The sequence below is a fragment of the Vigna umbellata genome, chromosome 2, assembly GCF_029865625.1.
Source record: "Vigna umbellata cultivar VRB3 chromosome 2, Vumbellata_1.0, whole genome shotgun sequence".
NCBI classification, from domain to species: Eukaryota; Viridiplantae; Streptophyta; class Magnoliopsida; order Fabales; family Fabaceae; genus Vigna; species Vigna umbellata.
The window spans coordinates 43235481-43262801 of NC_142166.1; the positions used below are offsets into that span (position 1 = coordinate 43235481).

General features: G+C 34.2%; 2 protein-coding genes across 2 annotated transcripts; one reads left to right on the top strand and one right to left on the bottom strand.

Annotated features, from left to right (window-relative positions):
• Window positions 1-704: 704 nt before the first annotated feature.
• On the bottom strand, window positions 705-4689 carry LOC124839811 (bet1-like protein At4g14600). Its single transcript, XM_047315741.2, has 4 exons — window positions 4520-4689; window positions 4328-4448; window positions 4173-4229; window positions 705-1043 (listed from the first exon to the last, which is right to left on the bottom strand). Exons 1-4 carry the CDS (start codon window positions 4579-4581, stop codon window positions 882-884), a joined length of 402 nt encoding a protein of 133 aa, XP_047171697.1. The 5' UTR covers window positions 4582-4689; the 3' UTR covers window positions 705-881.
• Window positions 4690-9712: 5023 nt separating this feature from the next.
• Window positions 9713-26519, top strand: LOC124839806 (E3 ubiquitin-protein ligase UPL2-like). The gene is made up of 17 exons (XM_047315732.2): window positions 9713-9871; window positions 10066-10186; window positions 12830-12925; window positions 13000-13203; window positions 13348-19900; window positions 20013-21073; window positions 21146-21445; window positions 21519-21723; window positions 21964-22223; window positions 22306-22592; window positions 22916-24014; window positions 24095-24241; window positions 24343-24423; window positions 24517-24742; window positions 24873-25012; window positions 25869-25975; window positions 26116-26519. The coding sequence occupies exons 2-17, from the start codon at window positions 10091-10093 to the stop codon at window positions 26216-26218; spliced, it is 10965 nt and encodes a 3654-aa protein (XP_047171688.2). The 5' UTR covers window positions 9713-9871; window positions 10066-10090; the 3' UTR covers window positions 26219-26519.
• The last annotated feature ends 802 nt before the right edge of the window (window positions 26520-27321 follow it).

Here is a 27321-nt window from a genome sequence, read left to right on the forward strand (position 1 = left end):
TTAGCAAATTGAATATTTTGTCCTTTCTCATTATTAAAACCTATTGACATATCTTCTTTACATATGACAAAATTGAATTGCTATAAAGTTCTTATTAAGGCAAGAAATTGCTATAATACTTTTTGCCGTGATTGCAGTATTATCCAATGATTTCCGAATTTGATGGTTATACATGTTTATACTATTAAGTATTTTAGAAGAACTATTATTAGAACTTTTTAAACAGTTACGTATGGACATATAATTAAAACTGTTTTATGACATTAGTACATTACTTTTTTAAATTTCCTTCGATCAAAATTTATTTAATAAGATCAAGATTGTGATGCCGGGAATACATAGGTAATGTACTTAAACGTAAGTACAAGTTTCGTACGTCTTTTAATATATTAATACGTCCCATCTATTTATATTCTATTTGGAGAAATAATAAACCTTATTTTAAACAAAAAAACTTGTGTTTCAAAGTCTTAGATTAAGATTTCATTCCCGTGGTACAAAGATTCGCAATTTGCTTTTAGCATGCAACAGTGCACTTGGTAACAAAAACAAACCAAGATAGCTCCATTTTGAGGGATTTCAATCCAAATAGGTTATTATCTATTGTCGCACCATAAACTCAGTGAAGTTCAAGGATGCTATTAACTGCATTTATCAAATATAAACAATATATTTTGAAGAGAAAAGAGGATTTTGCAATCCACTAAGCAAACAAATTAGCTTTACTGCTTCGACCAAGAAACATAATTCGGAAATCGAAGAATTTTTATCAGTAAACTGGAACAGGTAATGTAGCTTTTATGTACAAGATGATTAGGCATAAGAGTGACTGGTGAGTAATCCCAGGAAGGCCCTGAGTACAATCTTTCAGGTACGAGCCATCATTTTCTGGACACCTTTGACCAGAGGTATACTATAAAGAAACAAAGTAATGCAAAAACAATCACGTGAACAACATGGTTGGCACCATTTCGGACGATGCTCTTGTTCAATCTTCTCAAATTATTCTTCACTCCAGCTTGAGCTTTTAACATTGTCATTTGCTGTATTGAAACAGACAATCAAAATATTAATGAGACGATTGGATAATTCCTTGCCAAAAAGGAGAGAATGTGTCAATGTCTGATCAATTACTATAAAACAACATTCAACAGAAAATACCCAAAAGATTTTCATCTGTACTCATTTCGGTAGTAGAAAATCATACTACTACGAAAATCATAAAAATATTGGACAAAAGTCTTCATCAATTTATGAAAAACCATTATTACTCGTAACTTTCCTTCTTCCATTAATCAGTTATCTTAATGCAATTTAAAGCAGAATAATCCTTAGTGACCGGCCCAAAGCAATACCGGCCCATCTGACACATGGTTAAAAAAAGGCTTTTACTTTCTACATCCCCAAAATTACTATCTGCACCCACATAACTTTTTAAATGCCCGTTCTACTCTCCATGGTATATTTAAATGGTGACTAATTATCTATTCTGAAAATCTTCCAGAACAAGCTTTTTGGAACGATGCTTCCCTAATAAGATTTTCAAAACACACTTTGGAGGACATATAAGCTTTCCGGAACTACATAAATATCTTTTGTTTAATCCGGAAACATTACAAGTTGAGCAATCCTGAAGTTTTCGGATTAGGCAATCTAAAAGGTAAAATAATGCTTCAAAACTATATAATCTCCATCAAACCCAAGGTTTTACTCTCTCTCTGTCTCTCTGTTGTTGTAACCCATTTAACAAAATCTGGTTTGTTGGAAAATAAACATATAACTTCTAACTTATCATTTCAATGTTTTATGTGCAAACATACCAAAAACAAAATTCTTCTCTCTCTCACCCATGCTCATCGGCTGAAAAATGTTTTCAAATTATTCGAAGTGATGTCTCTCCTGTCTTATCCCATGCCAATTATAAATACTTTGACGTTTATTGATGACAACAACCCCTTCACCTGGGTTTACTTTCTTCATTCTAAAGCTGAAGTTTTTACAATAACCGCTTCATTTTGTCTTGGCAGTCTTGTCCCTACACGCCTAGGCAAAATGTCATTGACAAACATAAAAATCAGCATTTCATTGAGATCACACATCCCTTGCCTCTTGCAGCCTCTATCCCTCCCAGGTTTTGGGTTGAAGATCTATCAGCAACTATTTTTCTAATCAATCACCTTCCTTCCCAGGCTATTGGGTACGATTCCCCTTTCTTTGGTTTGTTTCATGCACATCCTAATCACACTAATCTTCACCATTTTGATTGTTTATGTTTTGTCCACCTTCCCCCTCTTGAACGTAATAAGCTAGGGGCTTAACATGTCAAGTGTACTTTTCTAGGTTATAGTACCATTCACAAAGGGCTTTTATGTTATGATACTATTGTTAATTGTTTACACATCTCTTGGAATGTTGTTTTCTCTTTCTGATTTTTCTGGTGTTTTTCATTTTAAGAATTATCTAAACTGGGTAAAGTTTATGCCAAGTGAAGTCCTAGTATGTCCCTTCTCACACCTGATCGATCACCCATCCTTGCTCCAGTAGTTTTGTAACGCTCACAGCAGGTTTCTCGTGGCTAAATAGGTACGAATTTGGACCAATTTATTTTCTTATTATTTAATCTGGCACAATTATTCCTACATGTTATCCCCTGATAGTTAAAGATGTTGATTGGGTCAACAATGAATGGTTAATTCAAACCATCAAGAGTTTAAGCCCATTGGTTGCAAATGGGTTTATTCATTGAATTCTGACAACACCCTTAATCATCATTGTAAAGCCCGTTTGGTTACTCTTGAAAATTGTTAGAGATCTCATATCAACTAAAGATATAATCAAATCATAATATATATACATACATACATATATATATATATATATATATATATACACACACACACACATATATATACACACATACATATATATAAAAGTTTGATGTAAATCTCATCTTTCAAGTTGGTTTTAGGAGATTAAGTCAGACATATACCCACTTGCTGAGATGGTATCAAAATTTGTCCTAGTCAAGTTCATTGGGGTTGTTATGCTACCTAATGACTGGCTCCTGTTGAACCACCCACAAATATTTAATAACATGCTCGAGATGTTCATTCCATGAGGTGAGGAGTTGTGCTGAAAATCCCACATTAACTATGAATAAGACCAAATTACAGTATATAAGTGGGGTGCAAACCTCACAAGTCAATTTTATAAAATTGAGTTAAGCATAAACTTACTTATTAAGATAGTATCAAAATCATTCAAAGCCTATCTTAGTCAAATCCATTGTGATTGTTTTGCTACTCATTATTAGGCTCCTTTTAGAATACCCACAAATATGTAATCTCATGCTTGAGATGTTCATTCCTCGGTCAATTGATGGGTAGCCTCAATTATCTAATGATCATACGTCCTGTCATTGCCTTTTCTATCCAGCAAGTGAGTCAATTTATGTAGAGTCCTCACCGTCTTCATTTGGTTGTTGCTCATTGCATCAGTCATTAATTGAAAGGCACCTATACTTGAGACCTAATCTTTACTAGTAGGCAATCTCTTAGTTTGGTTGGCTATAATGATACAAATTGGGCTGGTTGTTTTGATACATGGAAATCAGTCAATAGTTGGTGTGTGTTTATTGGTTCTGTGTTAATCTCTAGGAAGTGTAAAAGGCATTCCCGGGTCTATAAGTCCTCAATCGAATCTGAGTATCGAGCTATGTCTATTACTAGCTCAGAAATCATTTGACGTTGTGGTCTTTCGGTTGAGCTTGGCTTCCCTCACCACTGTTTAACTGCCGCAGGATTTCCACACCGTCCTCTTCTCGAGCAACCACCATTCCATGTTTATCCAGAATTGTTTTTCAGGTCAGAGGTTCAAAATGTAGTAGCAGCATTAACACTATGGTTTTCCATTTCATGTCCTATGATCATCAACATTATAAGAAATTGGACCTAGAAGCAAGATTTTTTTATTGAGAAACATTTCTTGCCAGACACACCTATCATTTCACATTTCAATATCTGTAGAATTTAAAACGTCTAAAGCACATAGTTCCAGTATTGCCTTAATCATAAAGCAGACAACTCTGGGGTCCTGGGCCTTCAACGGCACTCTGCTCTCCGCCCAAAATTCGAAACAAGCAAAAAGTAACAAAAAACAGCAAAATTACATACCAATTGTTCCAGAAAATCCCTCTGATACTTGACCTCTGTACCAATATCTTCAGCAACCTGCGGCAGAAACATACGAAGTTTCATTTCACGCGAACATCATTTAAGAATCGGAAAGGACAAAAGGGGCATAGGGAAATAGATAAATAGTGAAATACATTTCTCAATCTTCTAACTTGGCCACGAAGACCGGTGATTTCGTCGTCGAAGTCGATGCCTGGGTCGATACTCAATTGGATCTCATCCGACGATGCAACGGGTCGGGTGCTAAGTCCCTCACTGCAATTGTCGAAAAATCAATTTTAATGCAAAAAATCTTTGTGATGAATGTAAGAGAGAGAATACCAAACCTGGATCGATAATGAACAGCATCACCATAGAAGGAGGCACCTTTGTGAGGATTGGTGGACATTGAGACGGAAATTGCAAACCCCAAGAAATTAATTCAATATTTCAGAGAATGAGAAACTGAGTTGCACACAATTTCAACTTTCAAGGTTTCGTGTCAAAGCCTTCAATTCATTGCAAATTCCAAGTTACAATTCTGCCCCCAATGCACCCTCACATTTACACAACCATGTCCACCTTAATTCGTTAAATTCTTTATTTTGTCGCCTAGCTGTTCTTTGTATAAGTTAATTAAACTTTTTATAAAGTAAATTTTGTTTCTGTAAAATGTACCTTATGGTCCCAAATGTTTAAGCCTACAAAACATCATTTATGGAAATTTAATATCATTTTTTCTTTCAAATGTCCTAAACCCTAATACATGTACACTAACTCTATACAATACTTCGTTTTTTTTTTCTGCTTTGATTGCAAAAACATTATTTTTTCAGTACAATTTTATTAAACTAATAAATTAGTACAATTTTATTTCAATAAAGTTATGAATTTATTTGTCTACCTTATATTTTTTATTAACTACTGTTTCTAATTTGAAATTTGAGTTTTTCTTATCTTCTTAATATATAGCCCTTCTAATATTTATTTTAAATTTCAATTTTAATTCAATAAATAAATACATATTTATAATATTATCTTAAATCATTAATTTAAATTATAAACTATTTTTCAGTTTGTATTATCAAATAACTTTCTAACTGTTCAAATAGTCTAAATGTTACAGATTTTAAATCACAAAGTTTAATTGTAAAAAATCACATTTTTCAACAATTCTATATACCAGAGTGGCAGATCATGGAGACACTCAAGACTTGTCTCCTCTCCAAATTATATCTATATCTAAATCTAAATATAAAAAATTCTTCATATTCATTTTCCAATTTTAATTTTTAAATAACATTTTCAAATTAAAATAATTATTTTATCAATGTATATATTTTTAAGTAACTTTTTTAAAATTATTTGATTATTTTGTAAAATGGACCATTTTTTAAAATACAAAATAAATAAAAATTATTTATATTTGATCTTATAATAATAATTTAATTAATTTTTATTATCATAAAAAAAATAAACATACGCATATAATATATATATATATATATATATAGATAATATAATAATATATATATATATATATATATATATATATATATATATATATATATATATATATATATTGATTTGCTAACTCATAAAACCTCAATAAACTTTAATTGACAACAAAATTTCTATTAGAAAAATATACTTTAAATACATGAGTATTTTAATAACTTTTAATTTTAAATTAAAATAAAATAGAAATTATTCAAATACTTTTAACTTTAAAATTTAGAATTCATATTATATAAAAAAAAATTTATCAATTAAAATTTAATACAATTTAATAAATTACATAAGTTAACATACCTATATATATATATATATATATAAAACAAAGTATACCAAGTTATTCCTAATTTTTGTGTGTTGATTAGGCTTTTTGATTAGAAAATACTGTTGTGATTGTAATATACGTAGTCGTTATAATGCCATGATAATGAATAAAACAATTCAAAAGAAAGTGTATGATTCTATCTGTAAGATTCTAGACAAATAAAATCTGATCATCCTTTTACTAGTGCAAAAATTCCAATCATGTCATGAATAATTGTTAATGTAGTGTAAATATCAAATCAGTCACTAATACTGTGTTTAATATTGTAAACACGTATTAAAAAAACTTAAAATATATGTTGCAAGATCAAATAATCAAAATTTCATATTTAATAAAAATGTAATATTATATATTTTTTTTCACACTGTCTAAGTAATATTATTAGATTGATCACTATTATCTAAGTGATGTTACAACAAAACAGTGTCACGACATGAAAAGAAAAAGGTGATCATGGTGGGTTAGTGACTTCTTAATGAATTTGTTGAAGAAATACAGTTTAGGCAATGACATGTTGACTTACCCAAATAAAAACCCACAACATTAAAATTAGCAATTAAAAACTTTAGCATATATAAACTATTTTGTCTTATGTTCATTTTATTCTCTTTTAATTATATTAAACATATAAATTGATGATGCCATAAAGATAGGTGAATTAGATAGGTCAATACAAAATCACCATTTTGGTTTAATTATATTTTTTTGAAAAATACTAAAATGAAGATAGATCTATAATTTTTTTTTTACAAAAATGGATACGTAGTGTATTATTTCAGTGTGAATAAATCATATCAAAACAATACAATTTTAATTCAAAATATTTTTAAAGTTGATACTGTGCGAAATTGACACGACTTAATTTAAAACATTTTAAATTAAATTCATATTAATTTGACACAATTTTAGTTTAAATAGTACGATTTTTATTAAAATAAAATTAAAATCGTATTAGTTTAACACAATCTTAACTTTAAAAATATTTTAATTAAAGACGTGTTATAGTATATGATTTTTTTACAACGAAGTCGTCTCACCTTAGTATTACGACTTACCTACTTTTATAATTTTTTGAAATTTTTTTCCATTTTAATAATTTTTAAAATAATTTGCATATGTTAAAAAATTTGCCTCAACTTTTGTTTATTAGATCACCAAAATGTCATATTCGCTTGAGACAAATTGATATATCCATTAATTTGACCACTTTTAACGTATTAGATCAGGTCAGTGGTTAATTAATACTAATAACAATTTGAAAAGACTCTTATACAAATAAATATCTAGTTCAAATACAATATTTAGGAATGAATACAGTAAATGAGCTTTTCATCATCTTTTCAATGCACACACATATATTATTTTCTTGAAAAAAATGCTAATTTTTTTTCCTGTTCAAACATATTAATTTCACAAGAAATTTCAAAACTCAAATCAGATTAGTGTCTCTGACCAGTTCAACCAAAAACTAAACCATGATTGGTCAAATGTGGTCACATTCAATGCATGCAATAAATTTACATTGAAATGTGTAATTTTTTTTCAGGTTGAAACAATATTTACACCAATCACTGGAAACCCGATCCTTTGGTAAATTAGAAACCTTTTTGAATATATTCTCCATTGTTAACTCTAATGATTATTATTATTATTTTCATTTTATTATCATGGTGCTCACCAAAAGCTAATATTTATTTTTAATTCGACATACTTAAAATTTAGTTTTTCATAGTTATGGTATGCATTTTTCTTTACCTAATATTGTTATTATGTAAAATTGATTAAAACTATAAATATTAGATGGTTAATTAGTTTGTAAAACCAGGAGAGGAAAAAAATACCTTATTTATTTGATAGCAAGTATATAATGGCTGAAAGGATAAGCTTTATGTTAAAGACCTCTCATAACAAAATTGAACATATTAGTAACCAAGTTTATCATTTTTATTTTTATTTTTTTACAAAGAATAAACAAAAATTTCTATTTGTATAAAAATATAATCTAACTTCAATAGATTGAATGTGTATACTTATTGCTAGAATTAAATTTTCCTAAAACTTAGCATTGTTTATAGGACAAAACCTAAGGGCTCGTGTGGTGTTATTAGTAGGTAAAGGAAGAAATCCATGAGTATTTTCTTAGTTATTAGAAAAATAAAGAGATTTTGATCATTAATCTAATTGTGGCAACTATAATTTATCTAGAATAAATTTTGTTGTTTATCATTGAAATTCTTTTAGAAGGTAAAAAATGAATATTACAACTTGGAATAGTATCTTAGGACTTTAAATATCACAATTAATTCCATACTTAAAATATGTCGTCCGTCAAATTTAAACCAACCAAGGTCAGATTTTTTAAAAAATAAACTCATAATATCGTTACTTTTTGTTTAATTACATAAACACAAAAGAAGTAAAGATATGTACATATCCACAACATTAAAAAAGAGAAACAGCTGGAGGAAAAATGAAAAATAAAAACAGAAATAATACCAAACTGTTAATTGAATATTCAAAATGAAGTAACAAATAGTAAAACAGTGTTGCTGAATTTACATTTAAAACAAAATGAATAAATGATGCTGTTATTTTTGGAAATGTATAAAAAGAAATCATTTTCACTGTATATTTATTTCTCTGGTTATTTTCGCCATTGAATTATGAATACGTTCCGATTTATTTTTTAATGTAATATTGTATCATAAATTAGTATATAACAATGTTACATTTGGTTGATGACAAATAAAATGAATAATATAATATAAAAACATTAAAATAATCGAAAACCAGAATTTCGAAAAGAAAAGTATTACTGTAAAAAAAACACAATTATAAGATGATAGAAAAATCTTGGATGATGAAAAAGAATATTATAAGAATAAAAACAAATGCAATACATCAGAATGTTTGGTTGTGCTGTGACTCCGAATTTGGGTTAAAATATTGTGAAAAAAAAGGGAGGAAGGAATTCCACAAATAAAGTTGAATAATATTATTATTTTCAGTAAAAAAACTAATACTGTATTAAGTAATATAAAAAGAAAAAATCATTATTCTATATTAATGAAAATATTGTGTCATTTTATATATATATATATATATATATATATATAATATAATATAAATATTTTTTATAATTTTATTATAAATAGTTGTTTTGATTTTAAAATATTAAATTTAAAAGTAAATAATAAAATAAAAAATAATTATTATTTTTAAAAACAATAACACTAACTATTATAATTTAAAAAGGAATATTAAAAAGTAAAAAAATCCTTTATATAATAATAATAATATAAATAATAGTATAAATTTATAATGGGATGCATGAGTTTCTTCTAATAAATAATTAGTTTAGATGATTTTTATGTAGAGAAATAACACATGCAAAATGCAACTGATCTTAACGTTACAAAAACATCTAATATTATAATTATTTTATAAAATAACTAATTAATATTAAATAAATAGTTTAACATTTTTATGTAAAAATCTTATGGAATATATCTTACCGAGTGTCTTACATAGGCTAAATAGGACGTAGAAAGATATAAGATTATTAACATTGCATAATGGCAAAAGAAAAGAAAAGCGGACAAACTATGGAGGGGCAATAATGGAAAACGCTGGCAGTCCATTCTTGGAACACCGCCTGCACCTGCAAGCAATACAAAGAGCCTCTGCACCATTTCCCACTATTTATACTCTATTCTTTGCTTCACAAAAAAAGGGCTAATTTTTTCTCTTCTACAAAACACAACAATTTTATTCTAACAAAGCCGATTCCCAACCCCAACCCTTTCTTCTCTCACACTCCTATGTGTATGCTCTCACTCTCTCTTCTCTCATCTCTCAGGTACTTTTCTCTCTCTTCTTCTTCCAATACGATCTGCGTTTTCTTTCCATGGTGAATTTTCGATTTCTTTCAATTTCTGCGCCGGTTGTAAACACTGCGGGGGATGGGTGGATTCTGCCGTGTCGTTTTATTTGCTAATTGTTTTCGTTTTGTGGTTTTGCTTTTTTTTTTTTCTATCGTAATTAAATCTGCAGTTCAAAGTAGCGAAACTGAGGGGAGATGGCAAGCCTGAGATCGAGTTTGCCTTCGAGGCTGCGCCAACTTCTATCGAGCGAGGGTTCCATTGGCCCTTCCGTCAAACTCGACTATGACCCTGTCAGTCTTCTATCTCTCTATCACTCGTACTTTCTTTGTTTATTTTTGTGTATTTTTCTTTTTCGTTCAACTGTTATCATAATTGGGAAATGCGTTTTGTTCAGTCTTGAGTTGATTGTGTGTCTATTTTGCTATTCTGCAAAGAAGCAGTTGTAACCTGGTGACGTTTGTGGATTTTTTTATTGGTTGTTTATTTTTTTTGGTTTTCATGTTCTCACTATTTCGTTGATTTGGAGTCCTCAAAGGCTGTATTATGCATGCGTGAGAGAGATTGAAGGAATTGGTGGCGTCCTTGTTTGCATTTAGCATCGGTAGACCTGTGATAGCATGTGCTATAGTTAGAAATTGAAATGGCGTGTTGGAAAGTAAAGGAGTGAAAAAGGAAAGAAAGAGAAAGAAGGAGAGTTAAAAGAGGGGGAAATGAATTTTTCTCAATTATTAGAAAGAGTGAAAATAAGTAGAAAGCAAGATGATTTTATGTTATTAATTATTGTAATCATTATAATAAAAAAATGAATAAAAATAGCATTATCGATTGTGTCAGAAGTTATAATCAATTATGTGTTTAAAATGAATGTGAATATCAATAAAATAATATTTACTACATAATCTATTATGTCATCTTTCTTCAACTTTCGTGCAGAAAGTTTATTGCATATATCCTTCTTGATTTTCTCACTTTCCATGCACATCACACCATCCAAACTCCCATTTTCACACTCCATGCATTCCCTTTGTCATTGGTGGAATCAAACGGAGCCTAAGTGAGCATTTGGCTAAAGTCTTCTGGTTTAATAGGAGTATTTTCGAGAAAAGATTAACTTGTTAGCTTTTAGGAAAGTGAAATGATATTTTAAGTGAAGATGTTGGGTTCAGATTTAGCCTGATTTGTAGCCAGTGATAAAAATATTGTCAAATCAACAGCGTGTGTTTTAGAAATCTATATGCTGTTGCATTACGCTGCTTTAGTTTTAATTTAGTTCTATTTGAATAGCAGAATATGGTAGTTGACTTTGGCTGAATATAGACTTAACAGGAACTTGGGCGATTTCCCTAACAAGCGTAACTTGTTGTGACTTAAGTTTGAATTGCTCAATTGCATGTGTGGAAAAAATTTAGATTCTCTGCTGAGTTTTTTGTGTTATCTCTCTATTGAGTCTTTAAAATACACTTATGGACACTAATTTTGATGTTTAAAATATTCTAAAAACTTTTTTAATATATTAATATTATGTATTTTAAAGTTTTTACCGGGAAAACAGTACTAGAATCTCAGAAGAAAATCTAGACTGCTATGGGAAAGGCTAATTTTGGGGGAAATGATTGTTTTTTCTCTCTCAAAAGATCTCTATTCTGAATAAAGGAAAGGAACCATCTATTTCCCACCATAGTGCATGTGTGGAAAAAATTATGGGTAAATTTTGCTTTTTTTCTGAGCTCGCTCAAGAAGTTTTGCAAAACTTGCATCTCATATTGTCTTTTCATTTTCTTGTATTCATTATTTATAAAATTGGTTTAGCTTTCTTTCACAACAAAGAACAATGTTATACAAGATGCCTATAAAACAGTTACTTCGGGGAAAGTAGAAAATCTAATAAAGATGTTTTTAAAATATCCACTAGAGCAAAAGTGTCAGTTACAGTATGATTGCCTAGCATATAATAGCTATGCAACTTAGAATTTGATTTTGATATACTGTAACTGTGTGTTGTTGATGCTACTAGCTGCTTATTCCATTAGTCATTCAGTCACATACTATTTTTGACTTGACAGCATGTAAATAAGTGATGAGGGGCTTAAACTTACATAGTAGATAATAAATTAGCAATGGAGCCTTCTATATCATTTTTTGTTGCGTGGCCTAAATTTCGTCCATAGAGTGTTTGAATATTATTGATGATTGATGGGGGTATAGCCTCATTTTTATGCTTCCAAGCAGTAGTCAATTGTCAGTGTATGAATTGGAGTGCCACACTACCAATAGAAGTGGTGGCCGTAGGGATTTTTAACCTTTCATGCATATATTTCTTAAACTTAATGGTGGCATTTCACGTTTGAGTGAAATTTTGGTTTTGATTACATTTTGTGATTGTGACTTTATGCATGTGAAAGTGTGAACATGCCTACTTAGAATATGAGGAAGTATGTCATCTTCTAGCTTTTATCCAGGTTTGGATTTTGACGTTCTGTTTTCTTGTGCATTCATTGTTTTGAGTGACAATGTCCTTTGGGTTCTTATAAATTTTGTGTGCTGCATGCTAGTGTGCAGATGCTCATTTTGGTAAAACTAATATCTCAATGCCCTTTTTTTATATTCTAAAGCTGAGTGTTACTATTGTTATTATTATTATGATTATTCTGCTAAATTGATCAATACTGTTTTTCCTTTTCCGAAATTGATTAACATGAATGGTTTGTAGACATGTAATAAGTATGATAGGAATTTGCTTCAACATCGCTTCACAAATTCCATTTTTAGATGCACTAGCATTAATATATATGTTCATCATGTTCACTTCTATCTATTCACATGTCCTGATGATTCATGGTTCTGCATCTCAGAAATTCTTTTGGCTTAAATTTTTTGTTTTTATCTCCCTTCTTTCTATCTAACTTATAAGTTATGTGATTGATTGATTTCAGCCTCTCAAGATCAAAGCCTTCATTGAGAAGGTCATTCAATGTCCATTACAAGATATAGCAATACCCCTCTTTGGCTTTCGGTGGGAGTATAATAAGGTAATAGAATGACGAGTTGCTGCAGAAAGTATTCTTCTTTTTCTTCTCATAGACTTATGTATTTGTTTTATCAGGGGAATTTTCATCACTGGAGACCATTGCTGCTTCATTTTGATACATATTTCAAGACATATTTATCATGTCGAAATGACCTGACATTGTCTGATAATTTAGAAGTTGACGTTCCATTACCAAAACATGCAATTCTACAAATACTGCGGGTGATACAAATAATTTTAGAGAACTGTCCAAACAAGAGTTCTTTTGATGGCTTGGAGGTAATCTGAAGAGAAATTGGGTCCTATTTTAAGATAATCTTATTTCATTTTCATGTTTCACTCTATCATTAGATTTTAGTCAAGTGATTTTTTTGTGTATTATTTGATACTATTGTTTTCTGATTTATCTCCCTTCGTTTTCAGCACTTCAAGCTTTTACTAGCATCAACAGATCCTGAGATTATTATTGCAACATTAGAAACTCTTGCAGCACTTGTAAAAATAAATCCTTCTAAGCTTCATGGAAGTGCGAAAATGGTTGGCTGTGGTTCAGTGAATAGCTATCTCCTGTCCCTAGCACAAGGGTGGGGAAGCAAGGAGGAGGGCATGGGTTTGTATTCGTGTATTGTGGCAAATGAGAAAGCTCAGGATGAAGCACTCTGTTTGTTTCCTTCAGATGTAGAGAATGGTAGTGACCAATCCAATTACTGCATGGGTTCTACTCTTTATTTTGAATTGCATGGACCCATTGCTCAAAGCAAGGAACAAAGTGTTGATACAGTTTCCTCAAGTTTGCGAGTTATTCACATAGCAGATATGCATTTGCGCAAAGAAGATGATTTGACAATGTTGAAGCAATGCATTGAACAATATAATGTTCCCCCAGAGCTCCGATTTTCATTACTCACAAGAATTAGATATGCTCGGGCCTTTCGGTCTGCGAGAATAAGCAGGCTTTATAGCAGGATCTGTCTTCTTGCTTTTGTTGTGTTGGTTCAGTCAAGTGATGCTCATGATGAGCTTGTGTCCTTTTTTGCTAATGAACCAGAATACACCAATGAATTAATTAGAGTTGTGCGATCTGAAGAAACCATATCTGGATCTATAAGAACACTTGTAATGCTTGCATTAGGGGCCCAATTAGCAGCATACACCTCATCTCATGAACGTGCACGGATATTGAGTGGATCTAGTATGAACTTCACCGGAGGGAACCGCATGATACTACTGAATGTACTTCAAAGGGCTATTTTGTCATTGAAGAGTTCAAACGATCCAACTTCCTTTGCTTTTGTTGAGGCACTTCTTCAATTTTATCTGCTGCATGCAGTGTCAACGTCATCTTCTGGAAGTAACATCAGAGGTTCTGGCATGGTACCCACATTCTTACCTCTTTTGGAGGATTCTGATCCTGCTCATATTCATCTTGTTTGTTTAGCAGTGAAAACCCTTCAGAAACTTATGGATTGCAGTAGTTCAGCTGTATCTTTGTTTAAAGAGTTGGGAGGTGTCGAGCTTTTGGCTCAAAGATTGCAGATAGAGGTTCATAGAGTCATTGGGTTGGTTGGAGAGAATGATAATGTGATGCTCACCGGTGAAAGCTCTAGGCTTAGTACTCATCAGCTTTACTCTCAGAAGAGGCTGATAAAAGTGTCTCTTAAGGCTCTTGGTTCTGCAACGTATGCCCCTACAAACTCTACTAGATCTCAACACTCCCATGATAGTTCATTACCTGCAACCTTAGTAATGATTTTTCAGAATGTAGATAAGTTTGGAGGTGACATTTATTACTCAGCTGTTACTGTTATGAGTGAAATAATTCACAAAGATCCTACATGCTTTTCTTCTTTACATGAAATGGGTCTTCCCAATGCTTTTTTATCTTCAGTTGTATCTGGAGTACTTCCTTCGTCAAAGGCTCTAACATGCATTCCGAATGGCCTTGGGGCTATTTGTCTTAATGCCAAAGGCTTAGAGATTGTTCGAGAAACTTCTTCACTGCAGTTTCTTTCCAACATCTTTACAAGCAGAAAGTATGTTCTTGCCATGAACGAAGCTATTGTTCCTCTCGCAAATTCTGTGGAGGAACTTCTTCGACATGTGTCTTCTTTGAGAAGTACTGGTGTTGACATGATTATCGAAATCATCCATAAAATTGCATCCTTTGGAGATGGGATTGATGCAGGTTCTTCTTCAGGAAAAGCTAATGAGGACAGTGCAATGGAAACCAATTCTGAAGACAAAGAAAATGAAAGTCATTGTTGCCTTGTAGGTACCACAGAAACTACTGCTGAAGGGATAGATGATGAGACATTCATTCAGCTTTGCATTTTTCATTTGATGGTATTGATTCACCGTACTATGGAAAATTCTGAAACATGTCGGCTATTTGTAGAAAAATCAGGAATTGAAGCTTTATTGAAGTTGCTTTTACGACCTACAGTTGCACAATCCTCGGATGGCATGTCTATTGCTTTGCATAGCACCATGGTCTTTAAGGGTTTTGCTCAACATCACTCCACTCCTTTGGCACATGCCTTCTGTACCTCTCTTAGAGAGCACTTGAATGTAGCATTAACTGGGTTTGGTGCATCTTCCGGACCTTTGTTACTGGATCCAAAGATGACAACTGATAACATATTTTCTTCACTTTTCCTGGTTGAGTTTCTTCTCTTTCTTGCTGCATCCAAAGACAACAGATGGGTGACTGCTTTGCTTACCGAATTTGGAAATGGTAATAAAGATGTTCTTGAAAACATTGGACGCATCCACCGTGAAGTTTTGTGGCAAATTGCTCTTCTTGAAAATGTAAAGCCTGATATAGAAGATGATGCTTCTTGTTCTACTACTGATTCACCACAGGCAGATGTTGATGCAAATGAAAGTGCAGAACAAAGGTACAATTCTATCAGGCAGTTTCTTGATCCTTTACTCAGGAGGAGGACTTCAGGATGGAGTGTAGAATCACAATTTTTTGACCTTATTAACCTGTATCGAGATCTAGGACGTGTTCCTGGTTCTCAGCACCGATCAAATTCTGTTGGTGCTACAAACAGGCGGTTAGGATCCAGTAATCAGTTGCATTCTTCTGAGTCTGCAGATGTTCCAGGAACTGTGAATAAGAAGGAATGTGACAAGCAGAGAACGTATTATACCTCCTGTTGTGACATGGTTAGATCACTTTCATTTCACATAACACATTTGTTCCAAGAGTTAGGAAAAGTAATGCTGCAACCTTCTCGCCGTCGTGATGATATTGTGAGTGTGAGCCCTGCTTCAAAATCAGTGGCTTCTACTTTTGCTATCATTGCTTTAGATCACATGAATTTTGGTGGCCATGTTGAGGAAGCATCCATATCAACAAAATGTCGCTATTTTGGTAAAGTCATTGATTTTATAGATGGGATTCTAATGGAAAGGCCCGAGTCCTGCAATCCCATTTTACTGAATTGCTTGTATGGGCATGGAGTTATTCAATCAGTATTGACTACATTTGAAGCCACTAGTCAGTTGCTATTTGCAGTTAATCGGACTCCTGCATCGCCAATGGAAACTGATGATGGGAATGGAAAGCAGGATGATGACAAGGAAGATACAGATCATTTGTGGATATATGGTTCTTTAGCTAGTTATGGTAAATTTATGAACCATCTAGTGACCTCCTCTTTCATATTATCTTCTTTCACAAAGCCTTTACTTGCACAACCCCTTAGTGGTGATACCCCCTTTCCACGAGATGCCGAGATATTTGTTAAAGTCCTCCAATCTATGGTGTTGAAAGCTGTGCTCCCAGTTTGGACTCATTCCCAGTTCGTTGATTGTAGTCATGAATTTATTTCTAATGTTATCTCTATCATTAGGCATGTTTATTCAGGGGTTGAAGTAAAAAATGTAAATGGCAATGCTCGTATTACTGGGCCTCCTCCTAATGAAACAACAATTTCAACCATTGTAGAGATGGGATTTTCCAGGGCAAGAGCTGAAGAAGCTTTGAGGCATGTTGGATCAAATAGTGTGGAATTGGCAATGGAGTGGTTGTTCTCCCATCCAGAGGACACTCAAGAAGATGATGAACTTGCACGTGCACTAGCCATGTCCCTTGGAAACTCTGAATCAGAGCCCAAGGATGCGGCTGCAAGTGACTGCGTTCCTCAACTTGAGGAAGAGGTGGTCCATCTTCCTCCTGTTGGTGAATTGTTATCAACTTGTACTAAACTTCTTCAAAAGGAGCCTCTTGCTTTTCCTGTCCGTGACTTGCTCATGATGATCTGCTCTCAGAATGACGGTCAATATAGATCCAATGTTGTCACTTTTATTGTTGATCGGATCAAGGAATGCGGATTGGTTTCTGGTAATGGAAATAATACCATGCTTGCTGCTTTATTTCATGTTCTTGCATTGATTCTTAATGAGGATGTTGTTTCACGGGAAGCTGCTTCAAAGAGTGGTTTGATAAATATTACTTCAGATCTTCTCTGCCAGTGGGATTCTAGTCTTGGTAGCAGGGAGAAACATCAGGTGCCAAAATGGGTTGCAGCTGCCTTTCTTGCACTGGAGAGGCTTTTGCAAGTTGACCAAAAATTGAATTCTGAAATTGCAGAGTTGTTGAAGAAGGAAGCTGTGAATGTTCAGCAGACATCAGTTCTCATTGATGAGGATAAGCAACACAAATTACAATCTGCATTGGGACTTTCTACCAAGTATGCAGATGTACATGAACAGAAGAGGCTTGTCGAGATAGCTTGTAGTTATATGAAGAACCAAGTTCCCTCAGATACAATGCATGCTATTTTGCTACTTTGTTCCAATCTTACGAGGAATCATTCTGTTGCTCTTACCTTTTTTGATGCTGGTGGTTTAAGTTCACTTCTTTCTCTGCCAACCAGTAGCCTCTTTCCTGGTTTTGACAATGTTGCTGCTGGTATTGTCCGTCATGTTATTGAAGATCCACTAACTCTCCAGCAAGCAATGGAATCTGAGATAAAACACAGTCTTGTAGCTGCATCTAACCGCCATCCAAATGGTAGGGTCAATCCACGAAATTTCCTTTTAAGTTTGGCTTCGGTAATTTCCCGGGATCCAATAATATTTATGGAAGCTGCTCAATCTGTTTGTCAAGTTGAAATGGTGGGTGAAAGACCTTACATTGTCTTGTTGAAAGATCGGGATAAAGAGAAATCCAAGGAGAAGGATAAATCACTGGAGAAAGATAAACCACATAATAATGATGGAAAAGTTTCTTTGGGAAGTACAATCTCAGCAGCGCCTGGGAATGTGCATGGAAAACTTCACGATTCAAACTCAAAGAATGTCAAATACAAAAAGCCCACTCAAAGTTTTGTTAATGTGATAGAACTTTTTCTTGAATCTATATGCACATTTGATGCCCCACCTCTGAAGGATGATAATGTTTCAAATGTCACCCGTGGCTCCCCTGCATCAAGTGAGATGGACATTGACGTTTCTGCAATTAGGGGGAAAGGAAAAGCTGTTGCCACTGTGTCTGGGGGAAATGAAACCAGCAGCGAGGAAGCATCTGCGTCACTTGCAAAGATAGTATTTATTTTGAAGCTTCTGATGGAGATATTGTTGATGTACTCATCATCTGTTCATGTTCTGCTTCGGCGGGATGCTGAAATGAGCAGCAATAATAGGGGCTTTAATCAAAAGAGTCATTCTAGTGTTGGTGCGGGAGGTATATTCTACCATATTCTTCGGAATTTTCTTCCTTATTCTCGAAATTCAAAAAAGGATAAGAAAGTTGATGGTGATTGGAGGCAGAAACTAGCAACCAGGGCCAATCAGTTTATGGTAGCTGCTTGTGTTCGGTCTTCAGAGGCAAGGAGGAGGGTTTTTACTGAGATTAGCCACATAATTAATGAATTTGTTGATTCATGTAATGGCATTATGCCAAAGCCTCCAGGCAATGAAATTCAGGTTTTTGTTGATCTACTTAATGATATTTTGGCTGCCCGGACACCTGCTGGCTCAAGCATATCATCTGAGTCCTCTGTAACTTTCATGGATGCTGGTCTAGTTAAATCTTTTACTCATACATTACAGGTTTTGGACTTAGACCATGCTGACTCGTCTAAAGTTGCTACTGGTATTATCAAAGCTCTTGAATTAGTAACCAAGGAGCATGTTCATTCAGTTGAATTGACTGCAGGAAAGGGTGATAATCAAACAAAGCCTTCTGATCCTAGTCAATCTGGAAGAATGGATAATATTGATCACACATCTCAGTCTCAGTCCATGGAAACAATATCTCAGGCCAATCACGATTCCCTTCAAGTTGACCGTGTTGGGTCGTACAATGTGATCCAGTCTTATGGTGGGTCTGAAGCTGTTACTGATGATATGGATCAGGATCATGATCTTGATGGGAGCTGTGCTCCCGCTAACGAAGATGACTTCATGCATGAAACTGGTGAGGATGCTAGAGGCCATCAAACTGGAATTGAAAATGTGGGGCTACAATTTGAAATCCAATCTCATGGACAAGAAAATCTTGACGATGAGGATGAGGGTGACATGTCTGGAGATGAGGGTGAAGATGTAGATGAAGATGATGAAGATGATGAGGAACACCATGATTTGGAAGAAGATGAAGTCCATCACTTACCACATCCTGACACTGACCATGAGGATCATGAAATTGATGATGATTTTGATGAAGTGATGGAGGAGGAGGAGGAGGAAGATGAGGATGAGGATGATGAAGATGGTGTTATACTAAGACTTGAGGAGGGAATTAATGGAATTAATGTTTTTGATCATATTGAGGTTTTTGGAAGAGACAGTTTTCCAAATGAATCTCTTCATGTGATGCCAGTTGAAGTTTTTGGATCTAGACGTCCAGGGCGTACCACCTCTATTTACAGCCTTTTGGGCAGGAGTGGTGATAATGCTGCTCCTTCACGTCATCCACTTTTAGTTGGTCCTTCCTCATTCCACCCATCTACTGTTCAATCAGGTCATTTCCTTTATCAAATTGTTGTTGATGTTTTATTATAATAATGTCTTCCCCTTCCTTTTGTTCTGCGATTCAGTAATGCCACAATTATGTTATTTTTTCTAATCTACAGATAGTATAACAGAGAGCTCAACAGGGTTGGATAATATCTTTCGATCACTGCGAAGTGGACGTCATGGACACCGCTTGAACTTGTGGAGTGATACTAACCCGCAAAGCAGTGGGTCAAATCCTGGTGCTGTACCGCAGGGCCTTGAGGAGTTCCTTGTCTCTCAATTGAGGCGACCTACTTCTGACAAGTCATCTGATAATAATGTAGCAGAAGCAGGTCCTCAGAATAAAGTTGAGGTCAGCCAGATGCACAATTCTGCAAGTTCACAGCTAGAAATTCCAGTAGAAAACAATGTAATTCAGGGAGGTGGTAATGTGACTCCTGCATCAATTGATAACACTGATAATAATGCTGATATCAGACCTGTAGGGAATGGAACTCTGCAAACAGATGTATCAAACACTCACTCTCAGGCAGTTGAGATGCAGTTTGAGCATAATAATGACGCAGCCGTGCGAGATGTGGAAGCTGTGAGTCAGGAGAGTAGTGGTAGTGGGGCAACTTTTGGTGAAAGCCTTCGGAGCCTAGATGTTGAGATTGGAAGTGCTGATGGTCATGATGACGGTGGAGAAAGGCAGGTTTCTGCAGATAGGATTGCAGGTGATTCACAGGCTGCACGTACAAGAAGAGCAACTGTGCCTTTTGGTCATTCTTCTCCTGTAGGTGTAAGGGATGCATCCCTCCACAGTGTTACTGAAGTTTCAGAAAATTCAAGCCGAGATGCAGATCAGGAAGGTCCAGCAGCTGAGCAGCAGGTGAACAGTGATGCTGGATCAGCAGCAATTGATCCTGCTTTTCTGGATGCTCTTCCTGAGGAGCTGCGTGCGGAAGTTCTCTCAGCCCAGCAGGGTCAAGTAGCTCAACCATCAAATGCTGAGTCACAAAACAATGGGGATATTGATCCTGAGTTCCTTGCAGCACTTCCCCCAGACATTCGAGCTGAAGTTCTAGCTCAGCAACAAGCACAGAGACTACATCAATCTCAGGAGTTGGAAGGGCAACCTGTTGAAATGGATACTGTCTCAATAATTGCAACATTTCCTTCAGAATTACGAGAAGAGGCAAGCTTGTCTGTTGAATCCAGTTTTTTGGTAAAATTGAGCATGTATCTGAAGATTTTTTTTTTTGTTCAGGTTCTATTAACATCCTCTGATGCTATCCTTGCCAACCTTACACCTGCCCTTGTTGCTGAGGCAAATATGTTGCGGGAAAGGTTTGCACATAGATACAGTCGCACCCTCTTTGGTATGTATCCCAGAAGTCGCAGAGGTGAAACTTCTAGGCGTGAAGGTATTGGTTCTGGCCCAGATGGGGCAGGGGGAAACATCACTTCACGCAGGTCTGCTGGAGCTAAATTTGTTGAAGCTGATGGAGCACCTCTAGTTGACACTGAAGCTCTGCATGCCATGATTAGGCTATTTCGCATAGTTCAGGTATTTCTTGAATAGGCACTTTCAAAATAAGCACAACTTGATTGGTTACACATTTTTTTCTTAATTTTTTCAGCCACTATATAAAGGTCAATTGCAGAGGCTTCTTTTAAATCTTTGTGCCCATAGTGAAACCAGAATTTCCCTGGTGAAAATTCTGATGGACTTACTGTTGCTTGATGTAAGAAAGCCGGCTAGTTATTTTAGTGCAGTTGAACCTCCATACAGATTATATGGTTGTCAGAGCAATGTAATGTACTCACGTCCTCAATCTTTTGATGGTAAGAAAACTTGATTGACTTTTATTTTTGTTTGTATATACAGTTATAGATTTAGTCAGTGCACAGCTTTTGAATTTATCTTCCTGGTTTTAATTTTTTAAAGGGACTTCTGTTTTATTATTGTTCATGCTTGTTTTAACTAGTCACAGTCGATGTTATTTGAAAGATGTTCCTCGCACCCTCCTCCCACTCTCCAATGGTGGGTAATTATTAATACTTTGTATATTTTTAATTGTGTAGGAGTTCCCCCATTACTCTCTCGGCGAATACTTGAAACACTCACCTATCTTGCTCGCCATCATCCATATGTGGCAAGGATTTTGCTTCAGTTTAGGCTGCATCATCCTGCAGTGAGACAACCAGATAATGCTGATGTTGCACGTGGCAAAGCTGTGATGGTTGTTGAAGATGAAACAAATGCAGGATACATATCTATTGCAATGCTTTTGGGTCTCTTGAAACAACCCCTTTATTTGAGGAGCATAGCTCATCTTGAGCAGGTGATGATTTGAATTTATTGATATCTTTAGCACATCCAATTGTGTACATGCTTGGAGTGCTGACACGATTTTCTGTTTTCAGTTGCTAAATTTGCTGGATGTTATCATTCAAAGTGCTAGAAGCAAGTCTAATTCATCTGACAGGTCTCAAATATCTACTGAGCCAGTATCGGGTCCGCAAATTTCTGCAATGGTGGTTGACGTGAATATTGATTCAGTTATATCTTCTGCTCCAGAGGCGTCTCCTCAAGTCAATGAATGCTCTAAACCCACAGCTTCCAGTAATAAGGAATGTCAGGCTCAGCAAGTATTGTGTGATCTACCACAAGCAGAACTTCAGCTTCTTTGCTCGTTGCTTGCTCTAGAAGGGTATGGTTATGAATATGATTTTAGATTACAGTTAATTCTTTTATCTGGGATTTTTTCAGTTTGCCTTAATTTGATGTATTTTCTTTTGATATCTGAACTTCTTACTTTGAGAGAGTGGTACGAGTCATAAGTTTTCCTGGCATGAGGTTCCGTTTTTTAATTAGACCATTCATTACCTGGGTCTTGACACTTGTTCCAATTTATGTTTTATTTTATTATTACTCCATAATTCAAAGTCTATTGGGTCTGGCTACTGTTCTAAAAGCAATGTTGTAGAATTTGGCAATGTAGATTTCATCTAATGTTTCTTGTATTTGTTCCAGTTTGTCTGACAATGCATATGGTCTTGTTGCGGAGGTAATGAAAAAACTGGTGGCCATTGCTCCAATTCACTGTAAGTTTTTTGTCACTCATCTGGCAGAAGCAGTTCGAAATTTGACTTCATCTGCAATGGACGAGTTGCGCACCTTTAGTGAGGCAATGAAAGCTCTTCTCAGTACAACATCTTCTGATGGTGCTGCAATTTTAAGAGTTTTGCAAGCCTTGAGTTCCCTTGTTACCTCATTGGCTGAAAAAGAGAATGATGGAATAACTCCTGCCCTTTCTGAAGTTTGGGGAATCAATTCAGCCTTAGAGCCCTTGTGGCATGAGCTGAGCAGTTGTATAAGCAAGATAGAGGCCTACTCTGAGTCAGTATCCGAGTCTATTACCCCATCTAGAACATCTGTGTCCAAACCATCCAGTGTCATGCCTCCACTTCCAGCTGGTTCTCAAAATATTTTACCATACATAGAGTCATTTTTTGTTTTTTGTGAGAAGCTACATCCTGCTCAATCAAATGCTAGTACTGTTACAAGTGTTCCTGTAATATCTGATGTGGAAGATGCCAGCACATCTGGTAATCGGCAGAAAACATCTGGACCTGCTACAAAACTAGATGAGAAACATGCTGCTTTTGCCAAGTTTTCAGAAAAGCATAGGAAATTATTGAATGCTTTTATCAGGCAAAATCCTGGCTTGCTGGAGAAATCTTTTTCTCTTATGCTGAAGACTCCAAGATTTATTGATTTTGATAACAAGAGATCCCACTTCCGATCAAAAATTAAACATCAACATGACCATCACCACAGCCCATTAAGAATATCAGTGAGAAGGGCGTATGTTCTTGAGGATTCATATAACCAGCTTCGCATGAGATCAACTCAAGATTTGAAGGGAAGGTTGACTGTTCATTTCCAAGGTGAAGAAGGTATCGATGCAGGTGGGCTTACACGGGAATGGTATCAATTGTTGTCCAGAGTTATTTTTGACAGAGGAGCACTGCTCTTTACTACAGTAGGCAATGAATCAACATTTCAGCCAAACCCTAACTCTGTTTACCAAACAGAACATCTATCTTATTTCAAATTTGTTGGTAGAGTGGTGAGTTCTTACAAATGTTCTTAATGTATGCGTTTAGTGGTCGCATATACCTTTTACTTATCCCTTTCTACACTATCCAGGTTGGAAAAGCTTTATTTGATGGTCAGCTCTTGGATGTCCATTTTACTCGGTCATTCTATAAGCACATCCTAGGGGTCAAAGTTACATACCATGATATTGAAGCTATTGACCCTGCCTATTTCAGAAATTTGAAATGGATGCTTGAGGCAAGTGTCCTTTTGTAGTTTTTCCTTTAGCCTTCTCAGTCTTTGGAATATACTTTTGTATTCGTTGTGAAAATTGTCTCATGTTTATGGTATAACTGCAGAATGATATCAGTGATGTTCTGGATCTTACTTTTAGCATTGATGCAGATGAGGAAAAGTTGATTTTGTATGAGCGAACAGAGGTTCTGACTTTATTTCAAAACTATTGAGATGATTTTGTTTATGTATTAAACTTGCACATTATCTAGGATCTAATTTTAATGAGCTTTGTATAGGTAACTGATTATGAGCTGATTCCTGGTGGACGGAATATAAAAGTTACAGAGGAGAATAAGCACCAATATGTTGATTTGGTTGTTGAGCATCGATTGACTACTGCTATTCGTCCTCAAATAAATGCTTTCTTGGAAGGGTTCAATGAATTGATTCCCAGGGAGTTGATATCTATATTCAATGACAAAGAGCTGGAATTATTGATCAATGGACTTCCTGATATTGATTGTGCGTCTTTTTCAGTATACATCACCTTTATTGATGCCACACATTTATTTTCTCTCAATGCTGGCTATCTTTAATAGTGTTCAAATTCTGGAAAAGAAAATTTAACAATCTTTTCTACATTTCATTTCAGTGGATGACTTGAGAGCAAATACAGAATATTCTGGGTACAGTGGCGCATCACCAGTTATACAATGGTTTTGGGAAGTTGTTCAAAGTTTCAGCAAAGAAGACAAAGCTAGATTGCTGCAGTTTGTGACAGGCACATCCAAGGTATCGGTTTTGAGCTTTAAACCTTATGATCTTTACGTCTTGTTTACAATAACAATTTTCAGTGATTTTCCAGCTTGAATCATGGCCGCTTTGCTGCATGTGCCTTTACATTGGATTAATTTTCTTTCCTTCTCAATACCTTGGTTTTTGGATGCAAAAGATGAATTCAATTAAATATTAGCAACATTTAATCAAATCCAGTTTCTGTGCGTTGAATTTTTTTCAAAACATCGAGAATCATGTCTCACAATAATGAGAATGTTGAATACTTGTTTTTCAGTGGAAATGCTTTAGTGAAAAAACACTCCTCAGATTTTCTATATATGGAGGAAATTATGATTCAAGTTCTTAGTCTAAATAATACAAGAGGATACGTTTATAGAATTCGACCACCACAGAAAATAAATACAATAATTGGTGACAAAACTTTGTATCCTTACGATATCTCAATAGACACAATAATTAATATTATCTCCTCCTAATTCAACATACACATTTCAGAATTAATTAAGTTTTTGATTCACAATTGGCTTTACCTTTTAATGCAGCAATTGCCATTCCCAATCAAGTTTCCTGTGGATAAGTTTCCAACAGACAACTTAAGGGAGAAGTATAAGTAGTTGACTTTGTTTTCATGAGAACTATTAATTTAGTGATTTGAGTTGTGATGGAGACAAGATGCGCTGATTGTTTTGTTCCTGTCAATATACACCTTGATCTAATCTATACTTGTTTACATCAAAAGACAGTATCCAATATCATTCTTATAATAATCAAATTATGATGGTTCCTTGTTTTGTTTATTTATCATGCATTATATAATTAAGGGGTCTTATTTTCGCTACCAAAATTTCAGGTGCCTTTAGAGGGTTTTAGCGCTCTTCAAGGAATTTCAGGTTCCCAGAGGTTCCAGATACATAAGGCATATGGCAGCTCTGATCACTTGCCTTCTGCACATACTTGGTACCTTTTTTCAACTTTTCATTTTATTGTAGCTTCAATCAGGCATTTTTTTAAGAGTTCTGAACTATATTTAATCACTTGATGGATCGATTATTTTAACGTCTTGACTTTAGTAGTAACACGAAGTCTTTTATTTGCAGTTTCAATCAATTAGATTTGCCAGAATATCCTTCTAAACAACATTTGGAAAAGAGGTTACTGCTTGCCATTCATGAAGCAAACGAGGGATTCGGATTTGGTTGACAAGTTTTTTGTTTCTTTCTTTTTTGGGAGGGGTGGGGGACGAAATCAAACTGTATTAAATTTTAGGTTACAAGCTATTTAAAAGCTTTTACTGGGGGTTGACAAGATTTTCAACATTATATCATGTTAATATGCTGTACAGTTCTATATTTGCAATGGGAAATGCTTCGGCGGTTTTTCAATAACCTGTTCAGTGTGCCTTTGGCACCAACGGGTGACTCATTTTTCCACAAAGACAAGTAGATCTCCTCAATGTTTCCATCATTCCTAAAATTTATTATTAGTTGGAAGATAAGCACCACATTCTTTGTCTGTTTTACTTTTTATTTCTTATTTTTGCTTTATAACTATATTTTTGTTCTGTATTTTTTTTGCTAGTAGAAATTTTAATATTGGGAATTCCACGTGTGTGTGTGTTAAAAACATTATTTTGCATAAAGTTGAATAATGTAGATAGTTGTGTATAATTTGATTTAAGGAAAACTTAAAATATATTATTGATTCACGATTAGTGTTGGTATTTTATTCTTGAATACCATAATTAGAATGTTTCTTGTATTTTATATAATATACGCGTTCATTTTTGTGATTATTTCTACTTATTTAGAAATGAAATATAGTAATGAAAAAAATTCATAATAAAATTAAATTTCTCATTTCGTTTCTTCTATTTCCATTTTCCTCAAATCTTAGCATTTGAAATATTATAAAATAACAAAAGAATATAAATATTTTGTTTTGTATGAATTATTTTATTTATTACGATTACTACTACTAATTGTTGTTTAATATTAAAGTTTCCTAATATGGAGGAAAAAAATAAGTATTGATTTAAATTGGTTAAACGTTGCAACAAATTCTATGTTGAATATTTGTAACTACTATGTTTTTATATCAATTAAAATTGTGGAAAAATATCTAATAAATAACCTTGGAAATTAATTGAAAATCTTAGATTACATTTCCTATTTAATTATCTTTTAATTCATTAATTCTTTGTATACTATTATCATCTTAAATTGTTCTTTTCATTCAACGGAAAAATATAGTAAGGTTATTTAATCTTTTCTCGATTGGAGAAATGAATAAAACTGATTATTTAC